Genomic DNA, 23,704 nt, shown 5'->3' with positions numbered 1-23,704 from the left:
AATTATTCTAACTACTTTCTTTTGAGCAGAGAATAGCTTTTGCCTAAGTGTTGAGTTGCCCCAGAATATTATTCCATATGACATCAGAGAGTGGAAGTATGCAAAGTATGTTAGCTTCCTAATTTCTACATCCTCAAAATTGGCAGTTATTCTGATTGCAAAAGTTGCTGAACCTAGTTGCTTTAGGGGATTCAAAATTTGACTTTTCCAATTAAGATTCTCATCTATATGTACCCCAAAAATTTAGTATGTTCTACCCTGGCTACTGACTTCTTTTGATGTGTTATGTTTATTGAAGGAATTATACTTTTTGCAGCAGAAAATTGGATGTACAGTTTTTTTTTCAAAGTTCAGAGCAAGCCCATTCGCAGAAAACCAATTAATGATTTTTCCAAAGACCTTATTTGTATCATTTTCTATCGGACTTTCTTTTACTGGATTAGTAATTGTGCTTGTATCATCAGCAAACAGTGTCAGTTCAGCATCTTGTTTCACATAAGAAGGGAGGTCATTCACATATATCAAGAACAGGAGGGGACACATGATCGAACCTTGTGAAACACCTAATGTAATTTCACCCCATTTAGATGAAGTGGGAAACTCCTTTGAATCACTTGAAGCATATAAAGAGAATTTTTGCTTCCTGTTCTGTAGATATGACTTGAACCACTCATATGCTGTTCCATTTACACCATAGAATTGTGATTTCTCTAACATAATGTCATTGTTCACAGAATCAAATGTTTTGGATAAGTCACAGAATTTTCCTGCTGGTGACATTTTACTTTTTAAAGACTCTATTATATGGACAGTGAAATTGTATATTGCTGTCTCAGTGGAACAGCATTTCTGAAATCCGAACTGTGATTTACTAAGTATCCCATTACTGTTGAGACGGCTAACCACTCTTGAGTACATTACTTTCTCAAAAAAATTTTAAAATGCTGTAAGAAAAGATACTGGCCGGTAATTATTGACATGTGTGGTTTTCCCCTTTTTGTAGAGAGACCTGACAATGGCATATTTTAACCACTTGGTGGTGCAGCTACGACCATGCAGAAAACATCAGGTAGTAAATTACGTCCCGCGTTTCCAGGAAGACTGTTAGACGAGGAGAAAAAAACAATTTATACACTTAAGTGAGTACATATTGCGATGCCAGTGATCGCAGTATCTTCACTTAGACCCGACACACCCTGTATATGGGAGTGTAGGTGGTTGATCTTGGTCAGATATTAAAATGATGCCTTTTGTCAGCATGATTTAAATGCCGTGCAGTAAATTTGCGTGCATATAGCACGAACCACGTGTACAATAGGAGTCAACATTCTTTTAACTTTGCAGAAGGAGGAAGGAGTATGGCAACATCGCATTCAATTCTAGTGACTGTGCAGCCAGGGAATACGTTTCGTATCATCCACACGCTCAGTGAACCCACATTTTATATTTCCAATCATATAAGAGGACGTATTATGACTGACTCTCGACTGAAAACAACGCCTATGGTACTAGATCAATATGGTCACCAAAATGGATTTATGATCCGCACCAGCGACTTCCACATACACTGAAACACCAAAACTTTATAACCACTTGCTCTCCAGCGTTTTGGCCTACCTCTGGAATGCAACATATCGGCGGCGATTCTGCGTGGCATGGATTCAATAAGTCGCTGGTGAATGGTAGGTCTTAGGAAGCATGTGGCTCCAAATGTCTACGCATAGGTGACACAACTCCCTTAAATTTCTACTCAGTGGTCTGTGAGAGGACCAACGGCCTTGCCGCAGTGGTAACACCAGTTCACGTCAGATCACCGAAGTTAGGCGCTGTCGGACTGGGCTAGCACTAGGATGGGTGACCATTCGGTCTGCTGAGCGCTGTTAGCAAGTGGGGTGCACTCAGCTCTTGTGAGGCAAACTGTGGAGCTACTTGATTGATAAGTAGAGGCTCCGATCTCGTAAACTGACATACAGCTAGGGGAGCGGTGTGCTGACAACATGCCCCTCCATATCCGCATCCAGTGATGTCTGTGGTCTGAATATGACACGACAGCCGATCGGTAACGTTAGACATTCATGGTCTGTTCGGGCTGAGTTTAGTTTTTAGCGGTCTGTGGGAGGGTACTGGCGCCTGTTAACTCCCTAGATAAGTTCAATCCGGCTCCTCAAATCAGTACAGCACGATTCTGGTCTAGTGATACGAATCGTTATCCTGCTGGAAGACTGCATCGCTGCCGGGAGAAACATCAAACACGAAAGGATGCATGTAGTCCGCAATATAGTTCACGCAGTCAACGGCTGGACTGGTGGCTTCGTTTCCTTACTTTATGTCCCACGAAAGTCCAGGTGAATGTCCCCCATTGCATAAGACTGTCCCCACGGGCCTGCGTCTGCGTCTGTGGCGTGGTGCAAGTTTCGAGCAGCCGTGCGCCTGAAAAGCAGCGTATTTGGACACGCATTCTCTGAAAATTATTTCGAGCAGTTAGTTCATGAGCCCACGCGAGTAGTAAACGGTTATGAAAACACACTTGACCTCTTAGCAGCAAATAATGCTGAGTTAATAACGAGCATCAAAACCGATACAGGGATTAGTGTACACAGGGTTGACGTAGCGAGATTGAATTTTGTAATCCCCAAATCCTCCAAAAATAAAAGAAAAATACACCTATTCAAAAAAGCAGATAAAAATTCACTTGACGCCTTCCTGAGAGACAATCTCCACTCATTCCAAATTAATAATATGAGTGTAGACCAGATGTGGATTGAATTCAGAGAAATAGTATCGGCAGCAATTGAGAGATTTATACCAAATAAATTAACAAACGACGGAGCTGATCCTCCTTGGTATACAAAACGGGTTAGAACACTATTGCAGAAACAACGAAACAAACATGCCAAATTTAAACAAACACTAAACCCCCAATATTCGCGATCTTTTACAGAAGCTCGGAATTAAGCGCGAATTTCTATGAGAGATGCTTATAACAGTTTCCACAACGAAACTTTGTCTCGAAATCTGACAGAAAATCCAAAGAGATTCTGGTCGTTTGTGAAGTATGTTAGCGGCAAGAAACAATCAATGCCTTTGTAACTAACCGGTTACTACGGGTTATTACGTTATTGTTGGGAATGTAAATGCTTATTGCTTGTGAAGTTAACTTGAGAAGATTAGGGTCGCCACCGACTCTAACCATACAACTAATCGAAGGTTTTGTCGAGTCGTAAAATAAATTAATTTGATCACAGACCAAAAACTCACAAAAATGCATACGTTGTGAGGTCGCTCATAGTGGATACGATGTAATTAATAGTATTGCCCGTACACTGTTCACGACAATCAAACATTTAAAATAAAATAGAAAATGCATGAACACTGCATAAGATCAGCTCCCAGCAACACACCTGAAAATAAGACTTAACCTAAAGAATTTGTTATGAAATACAAGGGGAGACTAATCACTGGACCTGTGCATAAGGAAACGCATTGGATGTGCTAACGGGAAAGCTACGAGGTGAGTGGCTTAGGTGCAAAAACGTAGTCTCGGAACACAAGAGAAAATTGTAGATAAAATCATTTATTCCTAAGATAAGGATGTGAGGCCTGTACACGATTCCTGATAACACATGGTTTGTGGAGACACAATTTCTAGGTATAGTGCCAAATTCCAACAATATCACATCACACAATCATGTTAACATTATCTAAAACAAACATGCGATCGGACAGTTAGTGATGCCGGTAGCCCAACAACTATTATGTTCTACCACGTGGTTGGCTCCCCACGGACGAAAGACACATAAAGCAAGGAAAATTTACGAGAAGGCAAGGCTCTAAATATTTAGAAAGGTGAAAGCTTATGTAGGCACAGCTGAAGGCAAACAAACATTCATACAGAAGCGAGTGCTCACTCCTTATCGACACCTTTGTGTGGCGCTCTTCCGGCGGATCCAAGTCTGCTACAGAAATTGGCTAAAAGAAAAATCTGCCAAAGTTTTGCATTCCTTGCTGCGACAAGGCAAAGCAATTTCCAGATTTGAAAAGCGAGACCAAAAGCTAACAGCTCTCCCCTCGCCAAGTAACAACGCGCCACGCGGTCAGTCTAAATCACCCTTCTTCGACTGGAGCACAGCTGTGGACGCTTCCCGTACCGGCGGCAGACTGCCCCCTTTTTCCTCTCCAGCCTCCTCCACGCTCCGCGTGGACCGGAAAGCCCAAAGATGCAATTTTCGCCACCAACCTAACGCAGGTGGATTTCTCACAAGTAGCGCAAACCTCTTTGCCTACTTGACCACTACGAGAGTTGGCTATTCTGTACCAGTGCTGCTGAATCTGTACGACTATCGCAGACTTTCTGCAGCAGACTACGCCACCGTCTAGCAACGTGACCACAACCACATTCATTCAATCACGCCACTATGAGAGTAAAGAGAAAAGAGAAACAAGGAAAAGAAAGAGAAATACTTGTGAAATTGGGCTACCGGACTAATGAAAGGTGGCTACAGGACCCTTTCATCACCCCAAACGTCCCGGAGAAGACTGTTCCGCGAATTTTCTCGCCATGCTAGGAGATTCGCCAACAGTCTTCGAAACAAACATACCCTAACGAGTAACAATTGCAACAGCAAACAGCAGCACAAAAGAATTGATTAATCTCTTATATCCAAGTGAGCTTTATCTGATCTTAGTCAATAATTGTGACCTCATGCGGTCCGCAAAGCAAACAGAACAAATTAAATTAAGCGTGATATTCTACGCTAACATCATGTCATCTGACCTACTACGACCACAACCATGAGATACTATTTTAAAATTGCTTTAACCAATTATCAAAAGTTAACATAGAGACATAGATGAACAGGTACATAATATATATAAATATATAAACAAATACAATGATGCAAAATCATTATCACGAACCAAAGCAGTATCAGCTGGTGCTGACATATATAAAAACATGCAAGTGAAAGTGCAAAATACAATATTCACAACAAATACAGTGATACAAAATCATTAATGAACCCAATGGAATGACAGCTGGTAAATAATCACCTATGGAAAATAAGACATGAGTACAAAAACACATCCAAAAAATCAACTCGTTGACACGCTGTCATTTTTCAGTTTCGTCACATGGTTGTTTCACTGGGTATTCTCTTTAGGTGCTGGGGTGGGCGTCTCTTCTAAAGGCGACTTGGAGGATAAGCTACTAGGGGACCACAACACTGAACTGGGGAGTTCGCATCGGCGTTGATTGTAACGTCCGTTGTAACCCAGGTTGTTCATCCTAGACAGCACCCCGCGACGTTGCCTCGTGCCCGTTTCCACCCTCTGCGTCCATACTGTGGGATCGTTCGACGTTACAGATTTGCAAGACATCGTCGCCTGTGGGCCCTGCCTCATCATCGAGAAGGCAGCTTGGCGGTCGTCGTCCGTGTGTTGCAGAGGAATGTGTTTTACGACACACGCCCCTGTCTCCTGTCGTGTCAATGGAGAGACACGTGCTCTTCTCCGTCGCATCGAGGTCGACGTAAACTCGTGCGGGCGTCGGGCTTGAGACCCGCTTATCACCTCTTTGCACCGTCTCAGCTGATGCGTCAGTGGTGGGACACGCGTCCCTCTGGGCAGTGGGCGGTATCTCACCGCAGCGGCCATCTGGACTAGCGGCGCCCAGGGATCGGCGGCCTCGCCTGGCGTGCGTCATACTTTCCCTTTCGCTTGCCAGATGACTAGCGCATGGAGTGGAACGCCGGCCATCAGCTGGCGCTGCCGTGGTGACACGCCCGCGGGCCCCGGTGTGAGCCTGGGCTTGGGGGAAGACCAGCATCCCCTCCCCTCTGATGGATAAACAGCTGTGACCGCTTGCCGCACCACTGCCTCGCCGTTGATAGCAGCGTTCTGCAGCGCCTGCCGGTGGACCAAGCCCTGTGCTTTCTGATGCGGAGGCTCCCTAGGCGGCCTTGCACCCACTTAAGAACTGCGCTCACAGAGATCGTTACAAAATATCATGTGTACAGATTACCACAAAATCAGCGGAGTTTCTTACTCCTGATCAATACGTGGAATATTGCCCAAAATTAACTTGACAAGAAGGGCCTTGTTAACAATACCAATTAAAAAAAACAATGAGGAAAATTACATAACCAATATTCAAACAAACAAAAAATCCTTTTTATAAAATATAGTTCCAGCATTACATCTGCTGTCCATCATTCAGGGTAGATCTTGTACAAGGTTTGGTCAGGATTTGGATAGGATTTGGCGCCGCTGCTAACTACAGACACAAAACTCTACCTACTCCCAACTACGCTCTCACACACAATCTACACAGCTCGTACTAGTCACCATCACCATATATCCCGACTACAATTCCCACATATAAACAAAATATTCCCTTCAACACCAATACCCATATCGTTGTTCATTGACTGCTCCTCCAAGGTTTGCAGCACACGTTTGCTGATCTGTGAAAATGTCCGAGACCTCTTTTCTATGGACATTGCATAATAAAAGTTGTGATTAATGAGACACAGAAAGTTCATTCAATCTGGAATGGTAAATGTTTCAACATCTATTCATCAGTCTAATGCAAAAGGTCAGTGGGCATAAAATGGAAATAAAAATCATCCTATCCTATTAGCAAACACATAAACACTTCGTCCTATAAGTACATAGAAAAGGACTGTCAAAAGAAATCCATTGTCCAGGGCCATGAGTACCCAACTTACTGTTGTCATAAGATACTCATAATGATTACACAATTACTCACCACATGTCCCCAGGGGTCCTCACCTACCGTCATGTTATTTCAGCTTGGAGGTAGTCGCACTGATTCTCTATTAAATATCAAGTTGCTTGAGTTAATAAGCTGTTTCCATATACGTCTTCTGGGGTTTCACATTCTGGTGCCCTCAACCGTACCTAGTAGTATGTGGTGGCAAGTTACACTTTCCAAATATCTTATAAGATGGCAACTCCTTCTTCGACTGGAGCACAGCTGTGGACGCTTCCCGTACCGGCGGCAGACTGCCCCCTTTTTCCTCTCCAGCCTCCTCCACGCTCCGCGTGGACCGGAAAGCCCAAAGATGCCATTTCCGCCACCAACCTAACGCAGGTGGATTTCTCACAAGTAGCGCAAACCTCTTTGCCTACTTGACCACTACGAGAGTTGGCTATTCTGTACCAGTGCTGCTGAATCTGTACGACTATCGCAGACTTTCTGCAGTAGACTACGCCACCGTCTAGCAACGTGACACACAACCACATTCATTCAATCACGCCACTATGAGAGTAAAGAGAAAAGAGAAACAAGAAAAAGAAAGAGAAATACTTGTGAAATTGGGCTACCGGACTAATGAAAGGTGGGTACGGGACCCTTTCACTTTCTGTGCGTGATAGCAATGGAGTTACTATCGAAGACAGTGTTGCCAAAGCATAGTTACTAAACAGCCTTTCGAAATGGCTTCACAAAAGAAGACGAAGTAAATATTCCAGAATTCGAATCGAGAACAGCTACCAACATGAGTAACGTAGAAGTAAATATCCTGGGAGTAGTGAACAAACTTAAATCACTTAATAAAAGCAATTCTTCTGGTCCAGCTGTATATCAATTAGGTTGCTTTCGGAGTATGCTGATGCATTAGCTTCATACTTAACAACCATATACAACCGTTTGCTCGACATAAGATCCGCACCCAAAGCCTGGAAAATTCCACAGGTCACACCAATATTCAAGAAAGATAGTAGGAGTAATCCACTTAATAATAGGCCCATTTCGTTAACGTTGATATGCAGCAGGATTTTGGAACATACACTCCTGGAAATTGAAATAAGAACACCGTGAATTCATTGTCCCAGGAAGGGGAAACTTTATTGACACATTCCTGGGGTCAGATACATCACATGATCACACTGACAGAACCACAGGCACATAGACACAGGCAACAGAGCATGCACAATGTCGGCACTAGTACAGTGTATATCCACCTTTCGCAGCAATGCAGGCTGCTATTCTCCCATGGAGACGATCGTAGAGATGCTGGATGTAGTCCTGTGGAACGGCTTGCCATGCCATTTCCACCTGGCGCCTCAGTTGGACCAGCGTTCGTGCTGGACGTGCAGACCGCGTGAGACGACGCTTCATCCAGTCCTAAACATGCTCAATGGGGGACAGATCCGGAGATCTTGCTGGCCAGGGTAGTTGACTTACACCTTCTAGAGCACGTTGGGTGGCACGGGATACATGCCGACGTGCATTGTCCTGTTGGAACAGCAAGTTCCCTTGCCGGTCTAGGAATGGTAGAACGATGGGTTCGATGACGGTTTGGATGTACCGTGCACTATTCAGTGTCCCCTCGACGATCACCAGTGGTGTACGGCCAGTGTAGGAGATCGCTCCCCACACCATGATGCCGGGTGTTGGGCCTGTGTGCCTCGGTCGTATGCAGTCCTGATTGTGGCGCTCACCTGCACGGCGCCAAACACGCATACGACCATCATTGGCACCAAGGCAGAAGCGACTCTCATCGCTGAAGACGACACGTCTCCATTCGTCCCTCCATTCACGCCTGTCGCGACACCACTGGAGGCGGGCTGCACAATGTTGGGGCGTGAGCGGAAGACGGCCTAACGGTGTGCGGGACCGTAGCCCAGCTTCATGGAGACGGTTGCGAATGGTCCTCGCCGATACCCCAGGAGCAACAGAGTCCCTAATTTGCTGGGAAGTGGCGGTGCGGTCCCCTACGGCACTGCGTAGGATCCTACGGTCTTGGCGTGCATCCGTGCGTCGCTGCGGTCCGGTCCCAGGTCGACGGGCACGTGCACCTTCCGCCGACCACTGGCGACAACATCGATGTACTGTGGAGACCTCACGCCCCACGTGTTGAGCAATTCGGCGGTACGTCCACCCGGCCTCCCGCATGCTCACTATACGCCCTCGCTCAAAGTCCGTCAACTGCACATACGGTTCACGTCCACGCTGTCGCGGCATGCTACCAGTGTTAAAGACTGCGATGGAGCTCCGTATGCCACGGCAAACTGGCTGACACTGACGGTGGCAGTGCACAAATGCTGCGCAGCTAGCGCCATTCGACGGCCAACACCGCGGTTCCTGGTGTGTCCGCTGTGCCGTGCGTGTGATCATTGCTTGTACAGCCCTCTCGCAGTGTCCGGAGCAAGTATGGTGGGTCTGACACACCGGTATCAATGTGTTCTTTTTTCCATTTCCAGGAGTGTATATTGTGTTCGAACATTATGAACTACCTCGAAGAAAACGGTCTATTGACACACAGTCAACATGGGATTAGCAAACATCGTTCTTCTGAAGCACAACTAGTTCTTTGTTCACATGAAGTGTTGAAAGCTATTGACAAGGGACTTCAGATAGATTCCGTATTTCTGGATTTTCGGAAGCCTTTTGACACTCTACCACACAAGCGGCTTTAGTGAAATTGCGTGCTTATAGAATATCGTCTCAGTTATGTGACTGGATTTGTGATTTCCTGTCAGAGAGGGCACGTTTCTTAGAAACTGACGGAAAGTTATCGAGTAAAACAGAAGTGATTTCTGGCGTTTCCCAAGGTAGTGTTATAGGCTCTTTGCTGTTCCTTATCTACATAAACGATTTGGGAGGCAATCTAAGCAGCCGTCTTAGTTTGTTTGTAGATGACGCTGACTTTTATCGACTAATGAAGTCACCAGAAGATCAAAACAAATTGAAAAACGATTTAGAAAAGATATCTGAATGGTGCGAAAATTGGCAGTTGACCCTAAATAACGAAAAGTGTGAGGTCATCCACATGAGTGCTAAAAGGAATCTGTTAAACTTCGGTTACTCGATAAATCAGTCTAATCTAAATGACGTAAATTCAACTAAATACCTAGGTATTACAATTACGAACAACTTAAATTGGAAGGAACACATAGAAAACGTTGTGGGGAAGACTAACCAAAGACTGCGTTTTATTGGCAGGACACGTAGAAAATGTAACAGATCTACTTAGGAGACTGCCTACACTACGCTTGTCCGTCCTCTTTTAGAATACTGCTGCGCGGTGTGGGATCCTTACCAGATGGGACTGACTGAGTACATCGAGAGAGTTCAAAGAAGGGCAGCACTTTTTGTATTATCGCAAAACATGGGAGAGAGTGTCACAGAAATGATACAGGATTTGTGCTGGACATCATTAAAAGAAAGGCATTTTTCGTTGCGACGGAATCTTCTCACGAATTCCAATCACCAACTTTCTCCTCCGAATGCGAAAAAATTTTGTTGACACCAACCTACGTAGGGAGAAACGATCACCACGATAAAATATGGGAAATCAGAACTCGTACTGTAAGATATAGGTGTTCGCTCTTTCCGCGCGCTATACTAGATTGGAATAATAGAGAATTGTGAAGGTGGTTCGATGAACCCTCTGCCAGGCAATTAAATGTAATTTGCAGAGTATCCATGTAGATGTAGACCGTCGAGCTGGTGGAACGGTAAACATGGTTCTTCTGACCAGGTGACATTTTTATATTGGGCGACGGTCCAATCTGGATGATCCCGGCCGGCCAGTGTGTCCGGGCGGTTCTAGGCGCTTCAGTCTGGAACCGCGCAACCGCTACGGTTGCAGGTTCGAATCCTGCCTCGGGCATGGATGTGTGTGATGTCCTTAGGTTAGTTAGGTTTAAGTAGTTCTAAGTTCTAGGGGACTGATGACCTTAGACGTTAAGTCCCTTAGTGCTCATAGCCATCTGATGATCCCGTGCCCACTGCAATCGTAATGACGAAGTCGTTGGGGCAAGACGGAAACATGTGGAGGTTGTCTGCTACGGAGCCCATGTTCAACAATCTGCGCTGAACGGCGTGCTCTGAAACACCTGTGCCTGCACCGGTATTGTACTCTGTCGTCAGATCTGCCCATCCTGATGTAGAGAGCGGGCAAGCCTCCAACCTCCAAGTTCTATGACGATTCGTTGACATCTAACACTTTGTCGGCTGCTCGTGATTTCACCGTCCTTCGGGCAGTTTCCATAGTTCCTCACAACAACAAATGAGCTCCCGACCGGATTCACCGATTCCGAGATACTCGTTTCCAGGCACCAGGCCCTAACAACCTGCCCTTTGTAAAAGTTTTTGATGTTAGTGGATTACCCCATTTGCGGCCTGCATCGTTGCTAGAACGATTGCTCATTCGTCTTTGTTTCGGTCAGATATATTCCTTCCCACGCCACTCCCCTGCAACGTCATCAGGCGACATTCACTCTCGCGGTGAGCAGTGGTCATTACGTTTCGTCTCATCAGTGCGTATCTGCCTACGAGATCCAACGAAAACGACTGCCAAAACCATTACAGAATTTCTAGCCTGGGTTACAGCTGCAAGCAGTCCTGCGTGTGCGCTGCTTCTAGTGTTTCCAATAAACACATCCTTTGGCAATGGAGCAACTTAAAAGCAGAAGTGGGTTTAACGTACCGTAGTCGACGAGCACTTTCAAGGTGGTGTACAAGATCTGATAATGGGAGGTTGCAGGAGGAAATTGGCTCTGCGTTTCAAAGAAACCACCCTGGCATACGCCTTAAACGATTTAAAGGAAACCTAAATTTGGATTTGAATCAGCATCCTCCCGAATACGAGTCCAGTGCCTTACCACTACACTATTTCACTTCATTAACATCAACGTTATAGTAGATGCAGAAGACCACATTACATGTTCCTATAAACCGATTGTCTAAGCTCTAATTTCATAGCGTAACTTTGTATTCGTCCGATTTAAAAGAAGTGAGCCAACAGCAGTCCTGCTACGAATTACCATTTGACAGTCTCCATCGGACTGTTCTCGAGACCCATATTAATATTAGTAAGTCACTCTGCAGCTCTGGTCCTTTTCTTAACCGAGCGAAGTGGCGCATTGATTAGCTCTCTGCACCCAAATTCGGGAGGATTGTGGCTCAAATCGCCATCTGGCTATCCAGACTTATGTTTTCTGTGATTCCCCTGCACTACTTAAGACAAATGGCTGGATAGTTGCTTCGGGAGGACACGGCCGGTATCCTTCCCAAATTCGCGCTTGTGCTCTGACTCTAATTTCTCATTTAGTTAAGTAGTTAGTTACATGTTTCAGAGATGAGCTGGATGATTCTTTTACCGAAATGATGTGGAAGAGGCAAGGTTACAAAACATGTGTATATGATTAGTCTCAACATTAATGAACACGCTATTTTTAGTTCTTTTCACGTAACTACACTTAAAAACAGTTTTTTTTAATTTTTTTATATTTTTTCATAGGCAAGTAGTTTTATTAAACAGAAAATGGTCAATGGAATAGCAGGAGTCTCCCAGAAGAAATGATATTAGGTTAGATTTAAAACTTACTTTGTTACCTGTCAGACATTTTATGCTACTGGGCAAATAATAAAAAAATTGTTTGCTGCATATTGAACTCCTTTCTGAGCAACTGAATGGTTTTATAATGGGTGATAAAGGTCATTTTTTCCTCAGCTGTTGTAAGTATGGACATTACAGTTCTTCTTACATAGTGGTGGATTATTTAATACGAATGTGTTAGCGAATAAATGCATTGTGACGGTGCAGTTAAAATGCCTAACTCCTTGAAGAGGTACCCACATCGCTATCGCAGATGAACACCACATATTACAGTATTCTTACTGCTTGCTTTTGTGATATCAGCACCTTCTTTCTAAGTGGTGAGTTTCCCTGAAAATTACAGCGTAAGACGTTATTGAGTGGAAATATGCAAAATATGTCAGGTGATTGATTCGTTTGTTTCCAAGACTAGCAATTATGCAAAGAGCAACAGTAGCTGAACTTTGTCTGAGAATTCAGTAAAATGTTTCTTCCAGTTCAAGTTTTCATCAGTACGTGCACCCAGAAATTTGAGGCACTCTAGTCTTCTTTCCTTCCTTCTTCTTGTTAGCAGCAAGAAGCCTCTTTAATGCTCCAATTAGTAGTTTTACTTTTTGCTCCCCTATTTTGTTGATCAGATGGGATTTTCGCATATGTACGTATATTTGCCTGACTAAATTCAATAGCTCTAGATTCTTACAGTAGCAGAATAACGATTTTGTCAAGAACGTACCACCTAAGCCTCCAAGGTCTGATATCCTACTAGATAAACACAACGCTATAACGATCAAGGAGGAGACGGCCGCTGTGACCGAGTGGTTGTAGGCGATGCAGTCCGGAACTGTGCTGCTGTTACGGTCGCAGGTTCAAATCCTGCCTTGGGCATGGATGTGTGTGATGTCCTTAGGTTAGTTAGGTTTAAGTAGTTCTAAGTCTAGGGGACTGATGACCTCAGATGTTAAGCTCCATAGTGCTAAGAGCCATTTGAACCATTTGACCAAGGAGGTACTGGTGCCTAAGGACACACCCAGAGATTCCGCGGTACAAGGAAAAACAAAAGGCAACATTAAAGTTTTACCGATAATTCAGAAAACAACCGCCTCTAAAGTAACGAGTCACAAGAATATCCCTTTGATTTGTTGAACCCCCATTTATAGGCCACAGAGTCTATAGAGATATGCTGAATGTTTCCATGCTTTAAGAAAAGTAAAAACTCTGTCTTCATGTATGCATTGTCCCATTGCGTTTCTGTAAACCCAGGTGTCTGCAGCTGTCTTGAGCAGTAAGACTCCGATGAATAAGTTTAGCAAGTGATAAATGTGATGCACTGCTTTTGGCAAATAATCTGCTGTCTGAGCCCGTGTGGAGTGTATGAAGAGTAACTAGTGGAAAGTTAGAATCGTTTCGTGAGGCAGGCTCGGATAGTGTATGTGGTAGTGGATCGGCTGCAGAAAGATGGGATCCAGGTTGCAGCATAGATTTCTCATACAGTATCAACTTGGCACATATGTTGACCGTGTCTTACTTTATTGTGTGTTAGTGAGCAACGCCTCAAAGTAGGTTATTGGTATTTTTTACCTTTTGTCCGTCATGGTAGGATCCCACAACAATGATCAGTCTTCATTCAAGATTTAGCAATTATTTTCATTGTTACTCAGCGCACAACGACCTTTCCTATCGCCCCTGCACTAAGAGAGGAATGAAATATGCACTATCTGTCTGTGAATAACAAAAAAATGGCTCAAATGGCTCTGAGCACTATGGGACTCAACTGCTGTGGTCATAAGTCCCCTAGAACTTAGAACTACTTAAACCTAACTAACCTAAGGACAGCACACAACACCCAGCCATCACGAGGCAGAGAAAATCCCTGACCCCGCCGGGAATCGAACCCGGGAACCCGGGCGTGGGAAGCGAGAACGCTACCGCACGACCACGAGATGCGGGCACTGTGAATAACGAAAACTTCATTATATACAAGTATATTATATCATTTTAACCATGTGTAGAGTGTTTCTGAGATGGGAATGGGGCACTAGCACAAGTGTGCGATAACCTCCTACAAACTGTGCTCAGACTTCTCTAAGTGCTGCATCACCACTTACTGATGCATCAAGCAGATTCGATGCCAATCTGTCTCACTATCCTCCTTTCCTAGCTAGCACACTGAGCATTAAGCCATAAAAGTCTTGTCAGCTACTAAATATCCTGTCAATTAGTGGACACTAATATGGGGTGTTTTAACCCTTCGTCTTTGTGACGGCTTGCACTGTGCTTTGGACAGCTTCAATGTTGTTACTGAATGTTTGTGGAAAAATGGCAACCCCTTTCTCCGTCAAGAGTGTAAATCAAAGTAGGTGATGATACAGGACTCTGGTGTGTGGAGGGAAATCGATTGTCTCATCAAGTAAATGTGCCATTTGGTTGAGGTCTTGACTCTGGGCAGGCAAGTCCGTTTCGGGAATGTTATTGTCTTCAAACAATTGCCTGACAGATTCTACTTTATGAAAGAGAGCATTCTCATGCTCATACGATCAGTCATCATCTCTGGACTGTTCCTCTGCCGTATACAATGTGCTCACATCCCTTCGCATTTATCGGTTTCTTAAGCACAGTCATGGGACCACACCTTACCCACGAAAAACATCCACATACGTAACACCACCTCCTCTTTATTTCACTGTAGACACTCCAGATGATGCCAGGTAACATTCTCCAGGCATTCGCCAAACCCAGACCCCTTTAATGGATTGCCACACGTTATACTGTGATTCATGACTCCAAACCACCAGTTTCCAGTCATCCACTGTCCAGTGGAGTCACCCATTACACCACTTGAAACGTCACTTACCATTGGCTACAGAAATAGAAGGAGCTGATCGACCATTGTACCCATTCTTTTTAACGCCCTATGTACAGTCGTTGTGCTAACTGGAATGCTGATAGCACTTTGGAACTCATGAGTGATTCCTTCTGCTGATTTCATGCAATTCTTCACAACCGCCCTCCACAATACCTGACAGACCCTGTCCGTCAGTACTTGTGATCTGTCTAGTATAGCTTTAGTTGTGGTTGTTACCTCACATTTCCACTTCACAGTCACAACACCAACGGTAGACTTGGGCAGTTTTAGAAGGATTAAAATGTACCTAATGGACTTATTAGCCAGGTGATATCCAACATTTGAAGTTACTGAGCTCTTCTGGCCGGCCCATTGAGCTGTTACTGCTTCTCTACCGCCAACTCAGTACTCTTTCGTGACGTCTAGTAGTCAGTTTCGCATTATATGGGAGTGTCCTGGGATATTTTTGATCAGATAGAGAATTTGGTGAGAAGGTCATTTCACTCTCCTTCCAACATCACCTGGAGTTTCTCTGGGGAAATTGGATGGAAATTAGTTGTAGAGAAATTGCTCTTCCAGTGGTACCTGGATTTTCGTTTCAGAGCACGGGAAACAGCTGTGCTGAGTGGCGTGCTCGATATTGCAGGAATCGCACTGTACGAGCTGCAAGGACCTCTGGCGGAGCTGGCTCGGCGCGAGCACGCAGCCGGGGAGTTGACCCTGCAGCAGCTGGTGGAGCGGCTGGAGGAGGCGGAGGCCGCGCTCAAGGACGCGCTGGCGGCGCTGCTGTTTGAGCCCGCGCTCTCCCCAGAGGGCCGGCTGGCGCGCGCCGCCATGTTAGAGCTGCGAGACTTGCGCGAAGAGATCCACGACCTGAGGAGGGAGGCGCAGCCGCAGCCGAAACACCCGCAGCGCAAGGACAGGCGCCGCCACAAGTAGCTGCCGCTCAATGGGCAGCATCTGGCTGCGTACTGCCTCCATATTGATAAGTTTTTGCAGGGAAACTTTGTTGCTTAAATTAGGTAAATGCCAGCTCCACTAGCAAACTTGCAGATTCTTGCCAAATTATAAGAGTGTACCAGAGGGGAGGGCTCAGTTCTCTATATTAGTCTTTCATTACAAAGATCATGATAAAGTTGTAACTGTCAGGAAGTTTCATTAAAATGTACACTCTGCTGCAAAGTGGAGCTCTTACTTTGTACAAAGCTCTCAGAGAGTGGCAAAGCCATTATTTTCAGATAAGCGTCATGTAGGAGAATTTTAAGAGGTAACTGAAAGAGCAGTACAGAGATACTTGCAGATCAGAGCCTCGAGATGGGCTTAGCATATTTGGATAGTTCATATGTCCCCCAAAAAGACCAAGGTACAAGGTTGAATCTCCAACTGGAACTCGGTTTCATTCCACAGTAAAATTTCATTCCAGCAAATACTCCACTTCAGAGTGGAAAATTCGTTATGACAACTTGCAACATGTAGTCTCAATGGTGGTGTTGTCACACTGCACCATACTCCTCAAGGCACTAATTATACTGGAGATTCAACTTGATCTGCAACTGTCAACAGCTGCCCACAACTCATGCAGACTGGTCAGAGCTGAGTCCAACAGGCTCACATGTCGCTTGATGGAGCCAATATTGTGCTCAACAAGATTCAGCCTAGATGATCCGAGGGGGGCCGCACAAACACTGTCATGGCTGTGGAGTGTTTCTGAAACCCTTCTGATACTGTTTAGGAATGAAGAGAAGATCCGTTATTTTGCTGAAGATAATATATCATGCCAGATTAAGAATATAAAGAAAGGGATGCATGTAACCTGACAGTATGGTACGCTGATGAGAGGTTGGAAAACATAGAATGTGGCCCATAAACTAGCTGACCTCTGCTATCAAGAAATTGACGTCTAGGTAGTTGACTCTAGTGGTCACAGTTTTCCTTCATTCAAGCATCACAAAGTAATCTGTGAAAAGACAGTGCTTGCATAACTTTGTACATAGAATATTCCAGGCCATTTGCATTTAGCGTTATATGAGTGTGATTCATTGATGCAGGTGGGAAATGGAGGATGACAGTAACAATTTGTGTATCTGATGATGGTTGAATAGGCTGCTCCTTCCCCTTTTACTTCTGATGCCTTTTCCGTGGGGAAGATCATAATCGTCAGACTGCAGTACACATGTATACTATACAAACAATTCGACATTTACTGCAAAGATATTGTGAACAGAAGAAATTGTGGACAATTAGAGTTCAACAGTAGTAGAGCTATTAGAGTATGGGGACGAAGACACCCATTGCTCTCCTTAAGTAAACAAACTGGTCAGTTGCCCTAGCTTTCTTAAGTAGACAATCCGCTCACTTGCTCCCTAGTTTTCTTTATTTCGGTCTTACTTAATGGACAATAACTGTCATTATAATTACTTCATAACTATCATTACAATTGTCATAATTTGTAGCCAAGATGGCAGTTGAGTAGTGTACTTGTGCTCATGCTTACCCAGGCGTATGTATGCTTCTAGCCACAAGTTATAACTCTCATCATAGAGATGGTAATGCATGATTTAAAAATGGCATATCCCTTCCTCCACTTATGCAGTGTGCTCCTATTGGTCCAGCACCCATCGCTGCTGCCCTTAGTGTCCCCAGAATCCTGAGAGGGGGCCTTGACATTCTTTGTCTGTACATTGCTCAAGCAACAGCACCACCATGAACCTTCAGAGATCATCCTCCATCTCCAAGGAGAATAAGTGGAAGAAAAATGTTTCATTCAAATGTAATTATTAATTCTTCCATCTCTCTCTCTCTCTCTCTCGTTATCACATTATTATTATTGTTATTATTATTTGTCATTTGGTAATATTATAGTAATTTTATTTTTCCTATGTTGGAGTAGACTCTCAATGATAATACATTCAACAAGCCTGGCTTATGGCAGTCATTCGATTTTCCACAGCACTTAACAGATTTGTTGATCTTCAGGGTTCACCGCCTGTTTTGTTCAACTTTGAGGCTCCAGTGCAGCAGCAACGATAGCAGCTGTAACAGCAACAGTGGTCTGCAAGCGACACATTTCAGGGTGATACAAGAGAACATCTTCTCTGACCATGTGTTAATTAATACCATTACGATGTAGGCATCACCACCTGTGCAGTTACAATGGCACACCTCACATATTAAAGTGTTTCTACTCACAGTTATGTATAGTCTAAATGTGAGTGGCAGTAAACATGTAGTCTCTGGTCATGGGTTCAGTACTCTAACAGTGTTCCAAAATGCTCAATTTACTGTAAGAATGTTATGCCTTCATCAAATGAGTGGTTATAGTTTGTGAGAATTTCTCAAAGGCCACTTCTGTTCAACAATCAAATTGCATTCCCTGTCTTATTGGGTTGTCATACAGTGTTGGTCAGTGACTACCCAAAAGCAATTAAAATGTACAATGATGAGAATAGGTTCGAATACGCCCATTTACAGCAGGTAACATTCAGAAACTTGGTGTGTTCTGGTTCTGCTATCCAGTGTTCAATGATGATGATGATGATGTTTGGTTTGTGGGGCGCTCAACTGCGCGGTTATCAGCGCCCGTACAATTTCCCAACCTTTGCTCAGTCCAATTTCGCCACTTTCCTGGATGATGATGAAATGATGAGGACAACACAAACACCCAGTCATCTCGAGGCAGGTGAAAATCCCTGACCCCGCCGGGAATCGAACCCGGGACCCCGTGCTCGGGAAGCGAGAACGCTACCGCGAGACCACGAGCGGCGGACGTCCAGTGTTCAATGAATGATCGTGTCTGGTAGTGAGATTATGTGTACAGATTTCTGTTAGCAATGTTTGATATGCACTTTCAAAGCAGACTAATGAGAACACTTCTAGGATATGTTCACAAAAAACTTTGATATACGTTGTGATGCTGTATGCAGCATATATGATGAATCACTGCTACCTGATGTGGGCAAAGAAATGTGTCTATACTCACTGATCTTCACTTTCCCCACAAAATTATCTGAAATGAAAAGACAAAATATTTGACCTGTACTTTATTTCAAGTAAATATACACTGCCTCTGTATCTCAGTCAATAGCGTACTTGGACTAAGAAAAATAAATGGGTGCCTCCATTACCAACTGACTCTAATCTATATAACAGCTATACATTTTTATGTGCATTTTGACTAGCCAGTACATGTGATACATTTTTGTAGATAAAAATATCAAGAGAAAATTACACACACACACACACACACATATATATATATATATATATATATATATATATATATATATATATATATATATACACTCCTGGAAATTGAAATAAGAACACCGTGAATTCATTGTCCCAGGAAGGGGAAACTTTATTGACACATTCCTGGGGTCAGATACATCACATGATCACACTGACAGAACCACAGGCACATAGACACAGGCAACAGAGCATGCACAATGTCGGCACTAGTACAGTGTATATCCACCTTTCGCAGCAATGCAGGCTGCTATTCTCCCATGGAGACGATCGTAGAGATGCTGGATGTAGTCCTGTGGAACGGCTTGCCATGCCATTTCCACCTGGCGCCTCAGTTGGACCAGCGTTCGTGCTGGACGTGTAGACCGCGTGAGACGACGCTTCATCCAGTCCCAAGCATGCTCAATGGGGGACAGATCCGGAGATCTTGCTGGCCAGGTTAGTTGACTTACACCTTCTAGAGCACGTTGGGTGGCACGGGATACATGCGGTCGTGCATTGTCCTGTTGGAACAGCAAGTTCCCTTGCCGGTCTAGGAATGGTAGAACGATGGGTTCGATGACGGTTTGGATGTACCGTGCACTATTCAGTGTCCCCTCGACGATCACCAGTGGTGTACGGCCAGTGTAGAAGATCGCTCCCCACACCATGATGCCGGGTGTTGGCCCTGTGTGCCTCGGTCGTATGCAGTCCTGATTGTGGCGCTCACCTGCACGGCGCCAAACACGCATACGACCATCATTGGCACCAAGGCAGAAGCGACTCTCATCGCTGAAGACGAGACGTCTCCATTCGTCCCTCCATTCACGCCTGTCGCGACACCACTGGAGGCGGGCTGCACGATGTTGGGGCGTGAGCAGAAGACGGCCTAACGGTGTGCGGGACCGTAGCCCAGCTTCATGGAGACGGTTGCGAATGGTCCTCGCCGATACCCCAGGAGCAACAGTGTCCCTAATTTGCTGGGAAGTGGCGGTGCGGTCCCCTACGGCACTGTGTAGGATCCTACGGTCTTGGCGTGCATCCGTGCGTCGCTGCGGTCCGGTCCCAGGTCGACGGGCACGTGCACCTTCCGCCGACCACTGGCAACAACATCGATGTACTGTGGAGACCTCACGCCCCACGTGTTGAGCAATTCGGCGGTACGTCCACCAGGCCTCCCGCATGCCCACTATACGCCCTCGCTCAAAGTTCGTCAACTGCACATACGGTTCACGTCCACGCTGTCGCGGCATGCTACCAGTGTTAAAGACTGCGATGGAGCTCCGTATGCCACGGCAAACTGGCTGACACTGACGGCGGCGGTGCACAAATGCTGCGCAGCTAGCGCCATTCGACGGCCAACACCGCGGTTCCTGGTGTGTCCGCTGTGCCGTGCGTGTGATCATTGCTTGTACAGCCCTCTCGCAGTGTCCGGAGCAAGTATGGTGGGTCTGACACACCGGTGTCAATGTGTTCTTTTTTCCATTTCCAGGAGTGTATATATATATATATATATATATATATATATATATATATATTTGACGATTTCTGGTTTATTCAATAGATATACAATAATTCTTTAGTAAAGAGGTACATAGCGTTGACTATAAATTACAAAGATATATTTTGCCTTATTATATGTTTTCATGACTAGGTACTAATGATTAGAAAGAAACATTACACAGTCCATTTCACAGACTTGAATGACTGGAAACTTTATTCTCACTACTGCTACATTTCCCACGCTGGTCTAAAATAAATGTCATTTTTTCTGATGCAATATTAGAGAAAATCTTTTTTGATATAGGTGACACAGTATAAGATGTTGTTTTTGGTATACTATGAGGTGAAAGAAGTTATGGGCTATCTCCTAATATCGTGTTGAACCTTATTTTGCCCAGTGTAATGCTGCATATTGACGTGATAAGGACTCAACAAGTCGTTGGCAATCTGCTGCAGAAATATTGAAACATGCTGCCTCTACAGCCATCCATAACTGCGAAAGTGTTGCCGGAGCAGGATTTTGTGCATGAACTGACCTCTTGATTATGTCTCATAAATTTTTGATGGGATTCATGTCAGGTGATCTGGGTGGCCAAATCATTCACTTGAAATGTCGAAAATGTTCTTCAAACCAGTTGTGAACAATTGTGGACTGGTGACGATTCCATCGTTGTTTGGGAACATCAGCTCGATTAATGGCTGCAAATAGTCTCTAGGGAGCTGAACATAACCATTTCCAGTCAATGTTCTGTTCAGTGGGACCAGAGAACCCAGTCCATTTCATGTAAACACAGCCCACACAATTAGGGAGCCAGCACGAGCTTGCACAGTGCCTTGTTGACAACTTGGGTCCATGGCTTTATGGGGTCTACACCACACTCAAACCCTACCATCAGCTCTTACTAACTAAAATTGTGACTCATCTGAGCAGCCCACGTTTATCCATTCGTCTAGGGACCAACTGTTATGGCCCAAAGTCCAGGAGAGGTGCTGCAGGCGATGTTGCACTGTTAGCACACGCATTCGCGTCGATTGTCTGCTGCCATTCCACATTAATGCCAAATTCGCTATGCTGTCCTAATGGGTACATTCATCTTACATCCCACATTGATTTCTGGGATCATTGCATGCAGTGTTGCTTGTCTGTTAGCTCTGATAACTCTATGCAAACGTCACTGTTCTTGGTCATTAAGTGAAGTCTGTCAGCCATTGCACTGTCCGTAGTGAGAGGTAATGCCTGGAATGTGGTTCTCTCAACACACTCTTGACACTGTGGATCTCAGAATATTGAATTCCCTGAAGGTTTCTGAAATCTAATGTCCCACACGTCTAGCTCTAACTACCATTCCACATTCACAATCTGTTAATTCCTGTCGTGCAGCCATAATCACGTTGGAAACTTTTTCACATAAATCACCTGAGTAAAAATGACAGCTCCATCAATGCACTGCATTTTATACTTTGTGTTCGCAATACTAACACTGTCTGTATAAGTGTATGTCGCTATCCCTTGACTTTCCTCACCTCGGTGTATATGTTTTAATGCAGTTATCTGTTTCTTCATCTTTGACAACAGACTTTGTATTTTCAAATGGGTGATAAATAGAAATATATATATATATATATATATATATATATATTAATAATACAGGGACAGCTAGCAGAAGGGAATAAAATAAACTACACACACCAGTCACATTAATGTGACCACCGCCTATGTTCGACGTCAATGAGCAATAAGTAGTCACAGACGGCAGGTGGCAGCACTAGCAGTGGAGGGTGTATAAGGCATGTTGAGGAGATGCAGAAAACAGTGCAGTCGCTGTCATAATGTGGAAACAAAGTGATTTATCTGACGCCCAAAACGGCATGATCATTGACTTTGAGGCCAAGGCTGGAAGCATTTCCGGAATTGTGATTAAAATATACCATGCAAGGCAAAATGGTGTTATCCAAAGCCGGTGCTGAGACAACTGTGGTGCACCAAAGGCCATAGATGACAGGGGTGAATGACGTGCAACTGACCACCAACATGAACCAAGGGACTACCAACAGTGTCTCCTCAATGACAGTTGACCGAATGTTGCCATGTAAAGGGCAACACAGCGTGTGTCTCGTTCATGAAACCATGCTGACTGCTGTTCATCACCGATGAAAGTTGTAATTTGGATGCCAGTACCGCAACTGGACGTCAACTGACTGGTGGCAGGTGACCTTTCCAGATGAATCACATTTTATGTTCCATCGGATAGATAGCCATTGGTGTGCACAGCATGAAACTTCTGAAAGTGGACATCATGCAACAACTGTTGGAAGGATTCATGCTGGACGGCATTCCCTGGGTTATCTCGTCATTCTGGAAGGCACAATGGAACAACACAATTATGCATCTATCCTTTTGGACCATGTACACCCATACAAGCAGTTTGTACTTCCTTGGCATGGTGGCATCTGTCAGCAGGGCAACACAGTGTGTCACACAACTCAGAGTGTATGTGCATGGTCTGAAAAGCACCAGGATGAGTTTACCCTAGTCCCCTGGCCGCCAAACTCCCCAGATTAAAACCCAATCAAGGACTGTGGACAAACTGAGTCGGCTGTTCATGCCATGTATTCTCAACTGAGAAACATAGTGTAACTGTCCATAGCACTGCAGTTGGCATGGCTCCACATCCCTGTTGTGCTTTCAAGAACTTCACTGACTCTATTCCTGCCTGTCTCACAGCAGCAGTTCGTGCTGCAAAAGTTGATTATTCAGCCTTTAGAGAGGTAGGCACATAAATGTGAC

At 44.6% G+C, this 23,704-nt stretch overlaps 1 protein-coding gene across 1 annotated transcript in view; it reads left to right on the top strand.

Moving 5' to 3' along the window:
• The window catches only part of LOC126155127 (SET domain-containing protein SmydA-8-like), a 128,536-nt gene extending 109,827 nt beyond the window's left edge, over positions 1-18,709 (top strand). Inside the window, exon 9 of the mRNA XM_049916209.1 lies at positions 15,836-18,709. Within this exon, the coding sequence (XP_049772166.1) occupies positions 15,836-16,128 (293 nt within the window). The 3' untranslated portion in view covers positions 16,129-18,709. The remainder of the gene's footprint in view (positions 1-15,835) is intronic.
• Positions 18,710-23,704: the final 4,995 nt, after the last annotated feature.

The sequence above is a fragment of the Schistocerca cancellata genome, chromosome 2, assembly GCF_023864275.1.
Source record: "Schistocerca cancellata isolate TAMUIC-IGC-003103 chromosome 2, iqSchCanc2.1, whole genome shotgun sequence".
Taxonomy (NCBI): Eukaryota; Metazoa; Arthropoda; class Insecta; order Orthoptera; family Acrididae; genus Schistocerca; species Schistocerca cancellata.
Note: the sequence above shows the minus strand (reverse complement) of the source record. Positions and strands in the feature narration are given on the sequence as shown.